The 15,544-nt window shown below is 25.5% G+C and overlaps 1 protein-coding gene across 4 annotated transcripts in view; it reads left to right on the plus strand.

The window, feature by feature from the left end:
- The window catches only part of LOC127072438 (fatty acyl-CoA reductase wat-like), a 26,440-nt gene extending 11,689 nt beyond the window's left edge, over nucleotides 1-14,751 (plus strand). The window contains exons 2-9 of one of the 4 annotated variants that reach the window (XM_051012869.1): nucleotides 2,304-2,614; nucleotides 4,533-4,781; nucleotides 7,044-7,189; nucleotides 8,592-8,701; nucleotides 8,819-9,014; nucleotides 9,136-9,375; nucleotides 10,446-10,703; nucleotides 10,798-14,751. In XM_051012869.1, coding sequence (XP_050868826.1) covers nucleotides 2,324-2,614; nucleotides 4,533-4,781; nucleotides 7,044-7,189; nucleotides 8,592-8,701; nucleotides 8,819-9,014; nucleotides 9,136-9,375; nucleotides 10,446-10,703; nucleotides 10,798-10,903 — 1,596 coding nt within the window. In that variant the 5' untranslated portion in view covers nucleotides 2,304-2,323 and the 3' untranslated portion in view covers nucleotides 10,904-14,751. Of the gene's footprint in view, nucleotides 1-2,303; nucleotides 2,615-4,532; nucleotides 4,782-7,043; nucleotides 7,190-8,591; nucleotides 8,702-8,818; nucleotides 9,015-9,135; nucleotides 9,376-10,445; nucleotides 10,704-10,797 lie in introns of those variants that run through there. The other 3 variants (XM_051012875.1, XM_051012874.1, XM_051012876.1) reach the window with 3 other exon arrangements.
- The last annotated feature ends 793 nt before the right edge of the window (nucleotides 14,752-15,544 follow it).

Here is a 15,544-nt window from a genome sequence, read left to right on the forward strand (position 1 = left end):
CGTTGTCGAAGAAAAATATTTAGTTTAATATTTACCAACTTATATATCCGTTTTGTGTGATGTTACATACGTTAGTTTCTTTACTCTTACGAAATTACTTGTCATTGGTTATAATTTGAAACGTGCGATATTTATACGTATTATGTAAAAACTTTCGTAATAAATATTCAAACTTCTCTGCTTGAAGAATCAAAAAAAATGAGAAATGCTTAATTTCGTTTTTATGATGTTTTATGGCATTTTTACAAAAAACGTAGACGTTTTTTAATGTCTGTTATTAGAACGAATTCATTCCACGGATCTTTTCCTCTGTTTCTTGCCTATTAGACATTATTTCAATCGTGAGGTTGAACTTTTATCTTTGATCCTAGATTCATTTATTATTAACGATTATATCAACTTGTTTATCGTACTTCCTTACTTATGTGTAAGAAAACAAACGAAATAAAAAAAAGAAAAATAAATAAAAAAAGACATATTATATAAAATACTTTTTATATTATAATGCTATCAATACCGTTGTAAGTAAATTTATAAATATATGTAAATTAAATGATACAAAAAAGTAGCATGAAGGTAACAGGAAAGGTCCAAGGTCATGAAACTCCACTTTTTCCTACGCTCGAGAAAAAGTCTCTATATTTCTATAATATGAATTTATTTATATGCTGTTTCGATTGTTGCTGGTGATCTTCATTTAAAAAAAAAGAACTATTTAATTAAAAAAATCATTTAAAAAAAAAGAAAATTATAATTTAATTAATATAATCTTACCTTACGATTAAGCGTAAAATACATGTGTGTATCTAGCATCATACTTATTACAAACAAATTTTGATCGACCTTCACAGAACTCACTGACACCATTATGTGAAATTATTTTTTTCTAGAACAATTTCGAGGCAATTCGGAAATGGTAATTAACACTTTCCATGAGAAATTATTTCTTTTATTTTTTAATAATCTAAAATAAAAAAGATTATATATGTACATATATATATATATATATATATATATATATATATATATATATATATATATATACAGAAAGAGAGAGTAAAAATAAATATTACAGATATAAAAGAAGGTATATCTGAAGAATACATACAAGAATAAAATTTTTTTACTAAATACGATTTTGAAGAAGTAAACACACACACATATAATTTGATAATTAAGTCTCAGGGTTATATCAGTTTATATAACTTTATAAATATTGATAATTTATTTAAAATAGATGACATGGAACGTTTGAAAATACTAACCTCTGATAAATAAAAATCAATATAAAAATGAGAAGACGTCAAATTTAATAAAAAATCCGTGAAATGAGATAATTGAGCGTTGGATTTTTATTTTATTAAAAGGCATTTGAGCATTTTTTATTATTTGATTATTAACTCGAATGTTGATGTTTAGTTAAAAGATGACTGAAGTTTAAAAATGTAGAAAAAGTTTCTTTTTTAGAATTGTTTTCTTCTTCTTCGTTTTTTTTAATAAGAAAATATACATTTATATTGATATGTATGCTTGTCATTTCAAGTTTATTTTAAAGATATAACAGGTTGTATATTCCAGATAAACATCGAGAAATAAAAGATCTCTTTTTCATTTTTTCCTTTGTATTGAAGTTCGAAAAATTCTTCAATAGTAAAAACGTACAGAGACTATAATTCTGAAACAAAAAATTGAATGTATATTTAAATTGTATGAAATTTTCAAAAAAATTTACTACAAAAGTAAAAAACAAATTTTTTTTATCATTTTCCAACTTTAAAGTTAAATATATCCTTTTTTTGTCAATTAACAGGTAATTCCTTTTTTCTTCAAGAATTAGTAGATTTAAAAAAACTCAAGATACTACAGATCCGTTCCATATTAAAAAGTGTATTTTTTAATTTAAGGGAAGACTGATTTATATTGGTCAATTTGTTTTTTAGATATTTATCCGACCGATTTGTAAAATATTTGAATAAAAAAATACACATTTATACTGCAACTTGAAAACTGACGACTTTGACAATTTTTGGAATCGTTAAAATTTTCTTTAAATAACGAGAAGTCAAAAAAAAGAAAATCTATTGCTTGATTTTTTAAAAAATCCTAAACCGAAACCTTTTCTTAATAGAACTTTCAGTTTAATTCTCAGAAGCGTATGAAATGAATTCGCTCTAAAAAAATAATAAATAAATAAAAAAGAAATATTGAAAATCAATGATTACGATATCGAGAGTTAGAAAAAAATTTCTTTTCCTTTCTCTTTCTCTTTCTCTTTCTTTTGAAATTTATCTTTACGTTTGCAGATACATTTGGAAAGGTAAAAATGATGAAACAGCTGTTGGAAGGGAACAAACAGGAAACGGACATTGGCATAAACGATTTCAAGACAGTTGACAAGGAATCGTCATGCGTAAATTTTGACAAGTTGACACCAATACAAAAGTTTTATTATGGAGAAAGTGTATTCATAACCGGCGTAACCGGATTTCTTGGGAAATTATTAATCGAAAAATTGTTAAGGGGATGTCCTGGTATTAAGTGTATTTACGTATTGATACGTTCAAGAAAAGGGAAGAATATTTCTCAACGCATAGACGAGATGGTGGAAAATGAGGTGAGTTTTATTTTTTTTATGTTTTCTTTTTTTTCGTTTTTCACTTTCAATCGATTATTAGAAAACAATATTGCTCAACTTCCAACCAAAATTAGTCATCCTCAACTATTCTTAATTACTTTAATTACCTTAAAATTATAATCTTTCAACGACAAAAGATTTTTTATCTAAATGAGATTAGTTATATAAATAAAACTGATTTGACAGAATTCATGTAAAAAAAATATTCATGAACAAATCGTCTTAAATGATGAGTTCAGAAAAAATCCATAAAGTTGCTCCGAAAGTTGCAATAAAACGAGTTATTTTTTATTAACATTTTTTTTTTAATGTAACAGGAATTTGTTTTAACGTAAAAATATTCAGGTAATCGTGCATGATAAGGCTAAATTAGAAAGCTCGAAATTTTCGTTAGTTTCATTACGCATGGAATCTTATTTATTTCTTGCTTCTTATTTTCTTTTATCGCGTAAATGTATCAAAGCCGTTTTAACAAAACTTCATACCTTTTAGTAGATTTTTTTTTCTAATTTTTTCTAATTTTAAAAAATTGTTTTTAATTTTTTTAGAAACATCATTGTTTATTATTACTTTTAAAAAAATAATTAAAAAAAAGAGAAAAATATGTATATAGTTAATAATATCTAATAATTATTAATTTAGAAATCTAGTTGAAATAATATAAAAAAAGTCGCAAAACAAAACTCAATTAATCATTTTCTAATGTTCGATGAAAAACGAATTTACAGTTTAACGATTAAATAAAACGATTTTATAGTTTAATCAGAAAGTCAGAAATAATGGTCCAGCTTACAAAATAATTGGCAGTATTTGTTTAACAGAATAAAGATTCAATAAGGTCTCTCAAAGTTTACAGAATAGGATCTTCGAACGCATCAGTTTCACCTTAACGTACAAAAATATTATATTTCGTTTAAAAATTAACATTTCAGATGTTACCTGAATCAAATTTTATCGGGATCAATAAGATCTAGCATTTTTTCGTGAAATACATTTTAGACGTCCAAATTTTTCCTTTCAAATATCCAAAGAGATTTTTCACGCAGAATCGTTTAGAGAAGAAATTTTTTTCTATGAGTTTGCGACGCTTTATTGATTTTTTGTAATTAATTAATGAAATATAAATAATGAAAAGTGAAGTAAGATATAATGAACAAAAAAGTAAGTGTGACGAAAATGAGCTCCTTTTTTATTTTTTCTACTTTCGAACACGTTCAAAATTTCATAAAAAGTATTGCATCTAATTAATCACTAGCAAAAAATATAACGGATCATTGATTAAATTGAAATTAAATGGAAATTTAAATTACATAGAATAATGTTGGATCACTGTGATTGAGTAATCGAAAAAGGACTGAACTGAATAACTTGAATCAATTTTTCTTTTAATTTATAATTTTTTGTCTATGAATGAAGGAGATTCTCCCCCCCCCCCCCTCCTTGCATACTTACCTTTTACAGTCTCGATGTTCATTGAGTAGGGCCTCTGTATAATTTGATTGATAATAATATCAAACCGATATGTGTGAATAAAAATGATTGAAACCGAACTGTAATCGAAGTTACAGGAATAAAAATTGAACTGAACCGAAAATTATAAATATACATTTAAATTATTATTTAATCCATACTTAACTTGATGACTTTATGTTACTTTATTTAAAAAATAGTAATTCATTATTTAAGTATTGAATAATTAATAAAGAGAAAGAAACAAAAAAGAGAAAAAGTCGATTATCGATATAATAATAAATTATCGATTTGATGAATTTTGAACGTAGAAATTTAAAGAAAGTTACTTTTTTTTAAGTAATACGTACAATGTAATTATGTTAACGGATGTATGTAAGAGTGACAATAAAGGAATATAGAATTCTTATATATCTATGATTTTCAGTTATTTTCAACGCTTAAGAAGAAAGAACCAACATTCCGAAATCGGATAATCTCAATTGAGGGTGATTGTAGTTTACCGAATCTTGCTATATCCGTAACCGACAAAGCTAAATTAATAGCAGAGGTATCCATTATTTTTCATATTGCTGCAACTGTAAAATTCAACGAGAGTATAAAAACGGCGACAGCTATCAACGTTAGAAGTTTGAAGGATTTGATAAACTTATCCAAGAACATGCTGAAATTGAAGGTATGAATTTTGTATGTGTCCTATAAAGAAATGAATTTCGAACTTTGAAAATTCAAAAAATTACGATTTGAGGAATATATAAATATTTAAAAAAATTTGATTCTTTTCAAATTATTTATTTATTTTTTCTTTCTTTTTTTCAATTTTTTAATTATTTTTTTATTATTTTCACTTTGTTCTCCAAATTCACTCCAAGGGAATAAATATTTGAAACTTGAAAATTCGATAATATTTTCGATTTTTGTTTCAATTATCAACAAACCGTAAGGGAAATAACTTTTATCGGAAAATGGTTTTTCGGAAAAAGTTTTTTTAATTGAGATTATCGTTTGTTGAAAGATTTATCGATTGTTCATTTAACCGGACAAAAAGATATAAACAAGAATATTAATAATTTTTTTCTAAGATTTATATTTTTTGTTTTGTTCTCATTTTTCGCATGAAATCTTAATCAGTAGTTCAATGAATTATGAAAGATATGTTTATTTTTCTTTTAACGCAAATTTAATAAATACAAATTTTGTTATATTTATTTATATTATTTATTTATATTATAATATCATTTTTTATATTTTTTAAATACAATTTAAATATAACAAATTTTGTTCTATTGATTAATTGTATTTCTTTATAATAAAACAAATTGATTATATCGTATTATATACACGGTATCTGTTTTATAAATGTCCGCTAATATTTGGCGACTGTTAGAAGTTGGAAGGAAATTTGTTCAGAAAAATTTGCATCGTTCAGGTCAACGACAAAGCACTGAAGTGTCAATTTTTCTTTTTTTTTTTTGATTTACGATCCTTTCGAGAGATAAAGGTCAACATTAATTTTTTTGTTCTTTCATGGATACCTATTCTTTATTCATTTTTATTCTTTACATATTTATATCGACATTCGATCTTATAAACAATGTGTAATAGGTATGTTTATTGAAATACGATTTTAATTGCAAATGATCTCTATTATATAAACATATGTAAAAAAGAAAGAAAAAGAATCATATATAAAAGATTATGTAAGTCTTCATAACTTGAAATGAATTACGAGTGAACAAAAAAATGAAAATGCATTGATAGGTATCAAATGTAATGGAAACGTATCGTGATATATTTCGTTATTTTTTTTATTTTTTGTATTATCATTTTGTTTCGTCACGATGAAACATTATTCATAATATTTACATTGAATACGTGTTTTTAATAAATCTCATTGAATATATATTTTCAAAGTTATCTAGTATTAATTATTATTTTTAATTCATCTTCTTCGTTAGAAAATAATTACATTAGAAATAAATATTTCTAAGAAATAAATATAAGTTACATTTTAGAGTTACTTCAGTATTTTTTAACGCACTATATGGTGTTTATTATGGTGTCCATTATATGATATAATATAAATTCTATGAATATTAGAAAAAAAGAAATGTTAGAAAAAATGATCCACATTCGGTATGTTTGACACAATGATCAAGAACAAAAAAATTGTTTTTGCAGTAAAAAATTTTGTATTAAAAAATTTTTATTAAAAAAAAAGGAGAAATATTACACTGTATATTTCATAGTTATTTACAATAATTAATCATTAAGTTTTCATGCGAACAGAGTCAGTATTTTAGAAAAAAAAAAGAGATCATTAATATTTTTCTATTTATAATTATTTTCCTAATTATAGAAACAATCGACAGATCTTACACCAAACGATATTCATATTTGTGTGAAAACACGTTTATTTATTTATTATCATTTTTATAATTAGAGCATGAAATCGGAAAATAAGAGCCGAATTTTCAACCATCTTGGAACGAATTTGAATAAAAAAAAGAAAAATTGTATAATACATATATCTATTTATGTGTTCTACAGATCCTTTGAAATTTCATAATTTGTTTCATAAAATTTCAGTAACTCAGCATTACTTTTAATGACAGAAGAGAATGCTTTATCACATTATGACGATGGAACATGTCGCAGTCCCATTAAAAAAGAAAAAAAAGAAGCACAAAAAATATCAAACATTGAAATTTTGACAAAAAGAAAATGATCTTAAATTCAAAAAAATTTAATCACTCCGTAATGCATGACTTGTATAAATTAAAAACGATTCTTTTATTCATTTCCTGGTATCAACAAAGTAACAGAGTTATCACTTTGTAACAGAATTATTGAGACACCCTGTATATATCAATGAACATCAAATTTTTTCAAAGAAATATCTGACTTTAGTAAATGTTCGATATCTTTGATATTTCAGAGTTTCGTCCATGTATCCTCTGCTTACGCCAATTGTATCCACAGTCTGATTGAAGAAAAGTTTTATAAATCACCAATAGAAGCCGATAAATTGATGAATTTGGTGGACGACATCGATGAAAAATTACTCGATGAAATTACACCAAAGTAAGTTTATTTGCTTCCTGTACAAATCGTTGCATGATAAAATTTATTTATTAATAATAAATATTCAAATAATTAATGATACGCGCTTTAATCTTTACATTCGAAACCGGTAATATAGTCTCTTCAAAATTAAAAAAAAATGTTTATGTTCTATACCGACACCTACGTTATGTAAAAATTTGTAATTTAATTATTGATAACATAGTCTTATAAATCTTTAAGTTGAATATCGGAAATGTAGTCTACGTAGTTCTAAAATGTTTTCAAAACCAACAACGTATTCCTATATTATTATAAAATCTTCAAGTTGAATGTCGATAACGTACTTTTACGTCATTTCAAAATCTTTTGATCGGATACTGACAACGTAACGTCATTTCAAAATTTTTAGGCTGAATATCAACAACATAATTCTACGTAATTTCAAAATCTGCGAGTTGAATATCAATAACGTAGTCTTTCAAAGATCAATTAATTAATATAGTTATTTAAAAATATTAAGGTTGTATACTGGCAATGTAATCCTACGCCATGTTAAAATCAGTATCCATATCTCTAGAAAAGTTACTTCTGTAAAAGTTGTCTGGAAGCAGTTGTCAGGATGTATTAATATAAAAGAAAAAAGAAAAAAGAAAAATTTCGATAACTTTAAAGTATCCACAAAGGATTAGTACATTAGGTGCAAAAAAAAATAGGAATGGTAATTCTATTTGCAAATTTTACAAAGTTTCGTTGTATATAAATAAATGTTTTTCCGAATATCATATTAAGAAAATTATTATTAAAATATTAAATTTTAATTGTTAACCTGTTTGTTCAATTTTCGTTTAATTGTATTAAATTTTATTGCTAAACGTATTAAATCGCGGTATTACTTCTTAATTTGTTAATATATCTTTGTATTTCTCGTTATTATTAGATACTAAGTAAAATTATTATGGAAGACAAATCTACAAAAATGTTATTAAGCTTTTGGTTATAGTAAATTCGTTATATTCGTTTCTAAAAAAAGAAAAAAAGGAAGAAAGGAAAAATAATATTTATTTATTTTTTTATTTTTATTTTTATTTTTTTATTTAGAATTTATTTAGAATTTGAGCAGCTATTTTACTTTTAATATTTCCAATAGTTTTTCATCAAACATCAAATTTTTTTTTTGTTTTTTAATCGCAAACAACAAATGATTATAAATATGATATTAAGAAGCACACATTTAAATAACAAAATCTTATATTATATATAAATAACAATCCAATATTCAGTTGTAAATTTTTTTGGAAATTACATGCGGAATGCAATTAAAAATCCTGCAAATGCGTTAATTAATGAATATGCGTTTAATAATTAATAAATAATTAAAAATATACGTTAACAATAAACTTGGATGTTTGTTTGATATTAGATTACTTGGAATATGTCCGAATTCTTACGTGTACACAAAATCAGTCGCTGAAAATGTGGTGAAAAATAATACTGGAACATTACCGATTGGAATATTTCGTCCAGGAATTGGTAATTAATATAAAATAAATAACGTAATAATTCTTGTAAAAAAAAAAAAAAGAAGAAAAGAAAACTAACAAGAAAATAATAAACAATGTATGTCAATTGATGTCAATTAATTCTTAGTGATATCAACATATCGTGAACCTATTCAAGGATGGATTGATAACATATACGGGCCAGTTGGACTTGGAATAGGCGTTGGAATCGGATTAATACGAATAATACATTGCGATAAATTGGTAAAAGTTAGTTTAGTACCGGGTGATATGACGATCAACGGTTTAATCGTTAGCGCTTGGGATATTGCGCGTAACGGAAGGTACAGTGAAATAATTTTAATCTAAAAATTAACGAATCTCTGTGTGTGTGTGTGTGTGTATTTTGTAATATTTTGTGTAATATTTTGTTTTTTGTGTTTAACCGAATAAACAATATTTCAGATCAAACGACGATGTACCTATTTACAATTATGTATCTAAGGATAATCCGATAACTTTTGAGGAGATGATAAATATGTCTTTGAAAAATGCAATTTCAATACCTACTATGGAAGCAGTTTGGTATTGTAGCTTTAGAAATATAAAATATCGGTTCGTTTATACCATTTTAATATACATTCTACATTTATTACCAGCTCTTATAGTGGATACGTTCGCTTTGTGCGTCGGTAAACAGCCAAGGTAAGTTTATTTCCGTTTTATTTCCGGTTATTTATATTCCGTATGCGTATTAAAAAGTAAAAGAGAAAGAGAGAGAGAGAGAGAGAGAGAGAGAGAGAGAGAGAGAGGCTATAAATCAATCCTTTCTGTATAGATTGTGTATAGCCTATCTTTTATATTCACCACGATTCTTACCGTTACAGTTTGATACTTGTAAATATAGCAGATAAATTTTCGTTTTCTGTATTTGATTTCATCTTCAAAATCTCAAAAAACTTGATACAGTAAGATCAGCATTATTTCACGTGATTTGGCATTTTTTCAAAAGCAGAATAAATCTTTCAACAATTCGGTCTAAACTTGTCTTTCGTTTCTTCTATTAATCGTTCGTGTGGATTATAATACTAACTTAGTTAACTTAATATTAAGCGAACAATGCGGTTAATAGTTTTCACATTTTGAGATAAAAATCATTTGTGGTTAACAGTCTTCGTACTTTCAGGTGAAAAATCACTTGCAGTTAATATTTTTCATACTTTCAAATAAAAAATCACTTGCGGTTAATAGTTTCAGCATATTAGTTTTTTAGAAATAATCACATTTTTTATAAAATCAGAAGATACTTTGCCAATCTTATACATCTTACAAATTAAATGGAATAGCTTCGTCAAGGCTGCTTCTTTTCACTTTTCTGAGGGTTAATCGTCAGTTCGAGATGCTTTGTTTTTACTTATATTCAGGTTCCTCAAGGTTCTGTAATATTTTAATCACGATATTTGATCTCTCCTCTGCTATCCATCCCTTCTCTTTCCAACTTTCATATCGAATTTTTTTTTCTTGTGCTTATACTAACTAAATTATTCCATGTATTCCTTTACCATTCTCCAGGACTGTATCTTGTTTCTTCTTAGATCTGATTTTCTATCCTGGATTCCTAACGTTATGACGTTTGTTTTATTTTTCCTCATAAATTTCATTGATTTTCCTATACGCGTATATATATATATATATATATTTTCCTTTTCGTATATTTTCCTTTTCAGCGCCAAGTCGTATATGCAATTCTTACTAAATTTATATTTTGCTTTAAGATTACTCAAAATATATAACAAAATTCACAAACACTCGGACTTACTCGGTATATTTGCTACAACCGAATGGAGATTTACGAATGAAAGATGGAACGAACTATTAAAGAAATTAACAGCAGAAGATCGTCAATTGTTTTTCTGTGATATAAAAGAATTAGTTTGGGATACTTTCTTTAAAAAATATCCCTTAGGGATAAGAACATACATTTTAAAAGATCCCATCGAAACGATTCCACAAGCTCGTATAAAATGGCGCAGGTATCTTCTTTTTTATCTTTGATTTTGACTTTCCTTTTTTATTTATCATTGACAATGATCTTCGAATGATACACTGATTTTTTGAATTTTCAAGGCTTTACTGGATGCATCAAACGTTGAAACTTATTATCGGCTCTGTCTTTCTTATGATCACATGGACTATCATTTCCAGACTACTTGTAACTTTTGGATATGCGTAAAAGTGACTTTAAACATAGCGATCGAAAAAGAAAAAAAAGATAATTATAACACGTTATGCTAAAGTAAAAAAATCAAAGATTTCTTTTATTAAATAAAACGTTTATGAGGTAAAAATACAATTGATATGAGTGAAGATATAACTTTTCTTCGTAAAATCTCAAATATTGATGTTTGATTTTCTTTCTTTTTTATGTTTTTTACTTTTAAATTACTTATTTATTAAAAGAAAAAAATAATAAAATATGCTTAATTTATTACTTTTGTATATCCGCGTTTTGAACGATACCACAAATCGATTTAAATCTTGCTGAAACCATATTTTCGAAAGATAATGTATCACGATTATACGCTTTGATATTTCTAACGAAGGATGAAAACTAGTATCAAAGAATAAATTCAATGATTGAGTATCGGGTCAACATGTGTACCGGAATGATCATTGTAAAATCTTATCTTGCATTCTTTTGTCTACGCATCTGTTCCGAATTTCAATAATCTAACAAAAGTCTCAAAAGTGAAGTTTCAAATTTTGAGCTATGAATCGTTGCGTTTGGTTAGACATCAATAGAATAATATAATTGAAGACTACAGGGTTGGGAAGCCTACTGCTTGTATTTGATTTTACAGTTCAATGCAAAAGTGCAAGAGTAAGGTTCATCTTCTGTAAAGTAAAAAGTAGCTATGATAGTGAGTAAAATTTATATATCTATTAAAACAAAAAAGATAATAAAAATTTACAGATACCATCTTTTATGAAAATTAAAGAATAGTCGTACGATATTTTAATACTGTATCGTCGTTAGGCTATATATTGTAAACATAGACCGAACTTAATTTTATTTTTGCTCGTTAATTCGAGAAGCATAAAAGGTAATAAAATATCAACAAATGTCATCGAATTATAAAAAAATATGCCTATGGTATCCTTAAAAAAAAAAAGAAAAGGAGTAAATTTGGATTTAAAAATTTGTCACTAAAAAATTCGTCCACACACACATTCGTGCGGACATATGTATATATACATATGTATGAATTCAACGAAAAAATTTAACGAAGAATAGTTTATTAGCGATGTCTAATTAGAAGGAAGGATTATATACTGTGCAGTATAAAAAGTTGTGTCGACTAAGAAAATAATATTAGAACAAATTATTGAATATATGATGCTCTTGTAACGATTATCCAAGAGAGGTAAACGTATATATTTACAACGTTATTTTTGTTTCTTATTTTATCACTCAATTCAATTATAAATAATTTATCAATTTATGCACGAACATCAAAATCTCGAGTGTTATTAAAAAGTCGATCAGTTGACTTTTCTTCGATACTCGTTACGAGTAATCCTATTGATTTAATTTTTGAAATTATTATTAACGAGATAAAGACAATGCGGATGGAATCATTTCCAATTAGAAATTATATTTCACATATATTATATAATACATACAAAAACTTAATCTAATTTAATTTATCTCAATCATTTCATTATTATATTTTTCGTCTGTTTGTATTGCGGAAAAATAAAAAGAAAAATAAATAAATAAGAGCCATATATATCGGGGTCTCTTTCCCGAAATAAATCTTTACAAATTTTGATTTCTGAATTCCTTCGTTTTTAAAAAATCATTTTTCGAATACATATTCGAGTTAACCAATTTCATGTGAAGATATATTACGACCATGTATTTTTATTTTTATTTGCTTAAAGGTTTCAAGATCGTTTCGAAATTCATTTCTTTTTTCGATATATCTTTTTTTTCTTTAATTGAAAGCCACATGTTTTATATTAACAACGTATTATATGCAAGAAAAAATGAATAAAACTGGTCCGAAATATATTTTAATCCGTTTTCAAACACTCAAGATGTTTAACGAACTATCTTCGTATTCAAAAGAAAAAGAAAGAAAAACAAACGTTTTCCTTGAAATGACCTTGAAATCTTTACTCTAAATGAAAAAAAATGATGCGAAATTTTGATCTTTGATTTTATTTTTATTGAACGCTATCGAAATTTGGATGAAAATCGTCTTAGCAAATTTTTTGTAATAATACGCTGACTCGAAGTACCATAGTTTTGATTGTATATATGTATATGACACATGTGTAATTAATTATCACCTATAATTAACTATCAAAAATAATTAATTATCACGAATAATGTATTATTATGAATAATTAAATATTACGGGCAATATAGCTGTCACGAATAATAAATATATTTTTATGATCGAAATTGTTCGTAATCAATGTGATTGTCCGAATACAAAAAACTAATTCATCCGTTTTTTTAATACTTTTTTAGTTTCATAGATTAGTATTATTTATTTGTACTTTTTTTAATATATATGCTCGTCAAAAATGTTTGTTAAATATAAACAATTTACTTTCTTTTATTGCGTATATTATTTTACGTAGACATATTTTATTATGTAAATAATATAAGCATTTATTTGAAATATTGCAATCGAATGAGAATATACAATCTAATGTTAAAAATAATAAATACTACTAATAAAAATATTAAAAACGTCAGATTTAAAAAAAAATTATTCAAAAAACAAGCTAGACGAACTATAATCAACGCATAAGGGACTAATTATTTTAAAATAACAGATTAAGAACATTGAGCATTGAGACTAATAGAGTTATGCGGTAATTAGTAAAATCTAATTACAATAATCATTGAAAAGGAAAATACAAAAAAAGGAGCAAGAAAAGAAGAAAAAAGAGAAAAGAAAAAATGACCAAGAAAAGCAACAATCGATCAGTAGGACAAACAAAAAGAACTTAGCCATTTATATTTTCAAATCGATTTGTAAAATTAGAAATAATGGATGTCCTGGCAGGAAACGACGTTATATATTCTATTAACCATTGTTTTCTTTATTATTCCTTTAACGACTTTCAAATTACAGAGTAAAATATTTCGACTTGTACAAAGTAAAATTAGTCGGTATATATTATCTACTACTTTATTCGGTTCAAACTTAACTCGATTTATAAAATATCATAGCGTACAAAAATGATGTTCTCGTTAACTGAAATAAAAGATTTCGATTAATATAAAATATTTTTGTTATCATAGTCCATATCTGTAGAATATATTTTACCGTAGCAAAAAGATAATGGGATAATACAATAATTCTTTTAACAGAGAGATTGCATGGCATCATGCTCTTCATTATCAAGAATGGTAACATTTTTTGCGTTTTCAGCGATAACGATTAAAATGGAATTTGGCATCTACAAAAATTAATTTATCATATTTTATATATATATATATATATATATATATATATATATATGCAAGAAAATTGCTCAACAAATTGAAAATGTACAGTAATACATACAATTTTGTATATATTTCAGTAGTAATCTATTAATTTTTGTTCAAGGTAATAATAAGTACATATTACGAACATAGATCCAATAATATAACTACATTTTTATAATCCTGCGCTCATATTTAACACAAAAGCAAGAATCTGAAGAGCCTAGAAAAAAAATGTTTCATACGGTTGCTTTACTACGATAAGGGAAATATCGACAACAAAATTATTTTTCCTTTTAATTATTTTTTTCAAACAAAAAACTACATCACTTACGTAAAGAAAATTTATGACAATGAATAGCACCGCGAAAGTCGTTTCGAACAGACAAATTTTCCCATGATACAGTTTTATTAAAGCGACGAAACTCGGAGAGCGAGGAGATAAAGAAAAACAAAGACCAAACTAAGAAAAAATAAAAAAGACATGCGATGATATTGTTATTCATAATCGATGTATATGCGTATAAATTATAGAAAATATAATTTTGTAAAATTAATTACAAACTCGACAACGTTGTCGTAATATTTTATAATACCGATGATCAACTTAAACTCCTCGATAAATCTGACAGAACCGCATGTATTATAGAAATTATACGAATTGCTTTTATATCCTTCCTCTATCTTCCATCTATAATAATAATAAATAGAAAAAAAATTACTATAAATTATGAAAAAAAGAAAAAGAAAACCAATCGAAAAATATTTTTTCAATTTTAATTAAAAAAAAATATATATATTTTATAATATACCTTCCGAAATGATTACTTACGCGATAATTTTGAAAAGAGCGCAGGCATGATATACATGATACAAATATGATACAAATATAGAAGTATGTGCTATTCCTATCTTACATAGGATGGATGACTAGGGATGCGTATTCGTGAAAAAGTGCGAAATAAAAATGCGTTTCATCTTTCAAAAAATAATCAACAGGAATTGGTAATACTGATCGAGTCTCGTTCAATATACCAAAGATATACAGAATGCCACGTGCCATGGATGGTAAAAATAAAGTGGCAATATACAAATAAAAAGTAACTGAAATAATAGAACGTTAATTTAAATTAATTATTATAAACTTATAAAGTCACTTTAATAGCGTATTTTCTTCTTTCTTCTCCTTCTTTTACTTGCAATAACTATTGTACACAATCTGCTTCGATTAGTATATCTTCTTAATATCATTAATTCAAACTTGTTTCTCATATTATTCCAATCGGTTTTAAGACGAAAAAGAAGTTTCTTCGTCTGAAAATATTAAGATATATTACATCCTTGCGTGTTTATTTATTTCTGATT

This window comes from Vespula vulgaris, chromosome 25, assembly GCF_905475345.1.
Source record: "Vespula vulgaris chromosome 25, iyVesVulg1.1, whole genome shotgun sequence".
NCBI classification, from domain to species: Eukaryota; Metazoa; Arthropoda; class Insecta; order Hymenoptera; family Vespidae; genus Vespula; species Vespula vulgaris.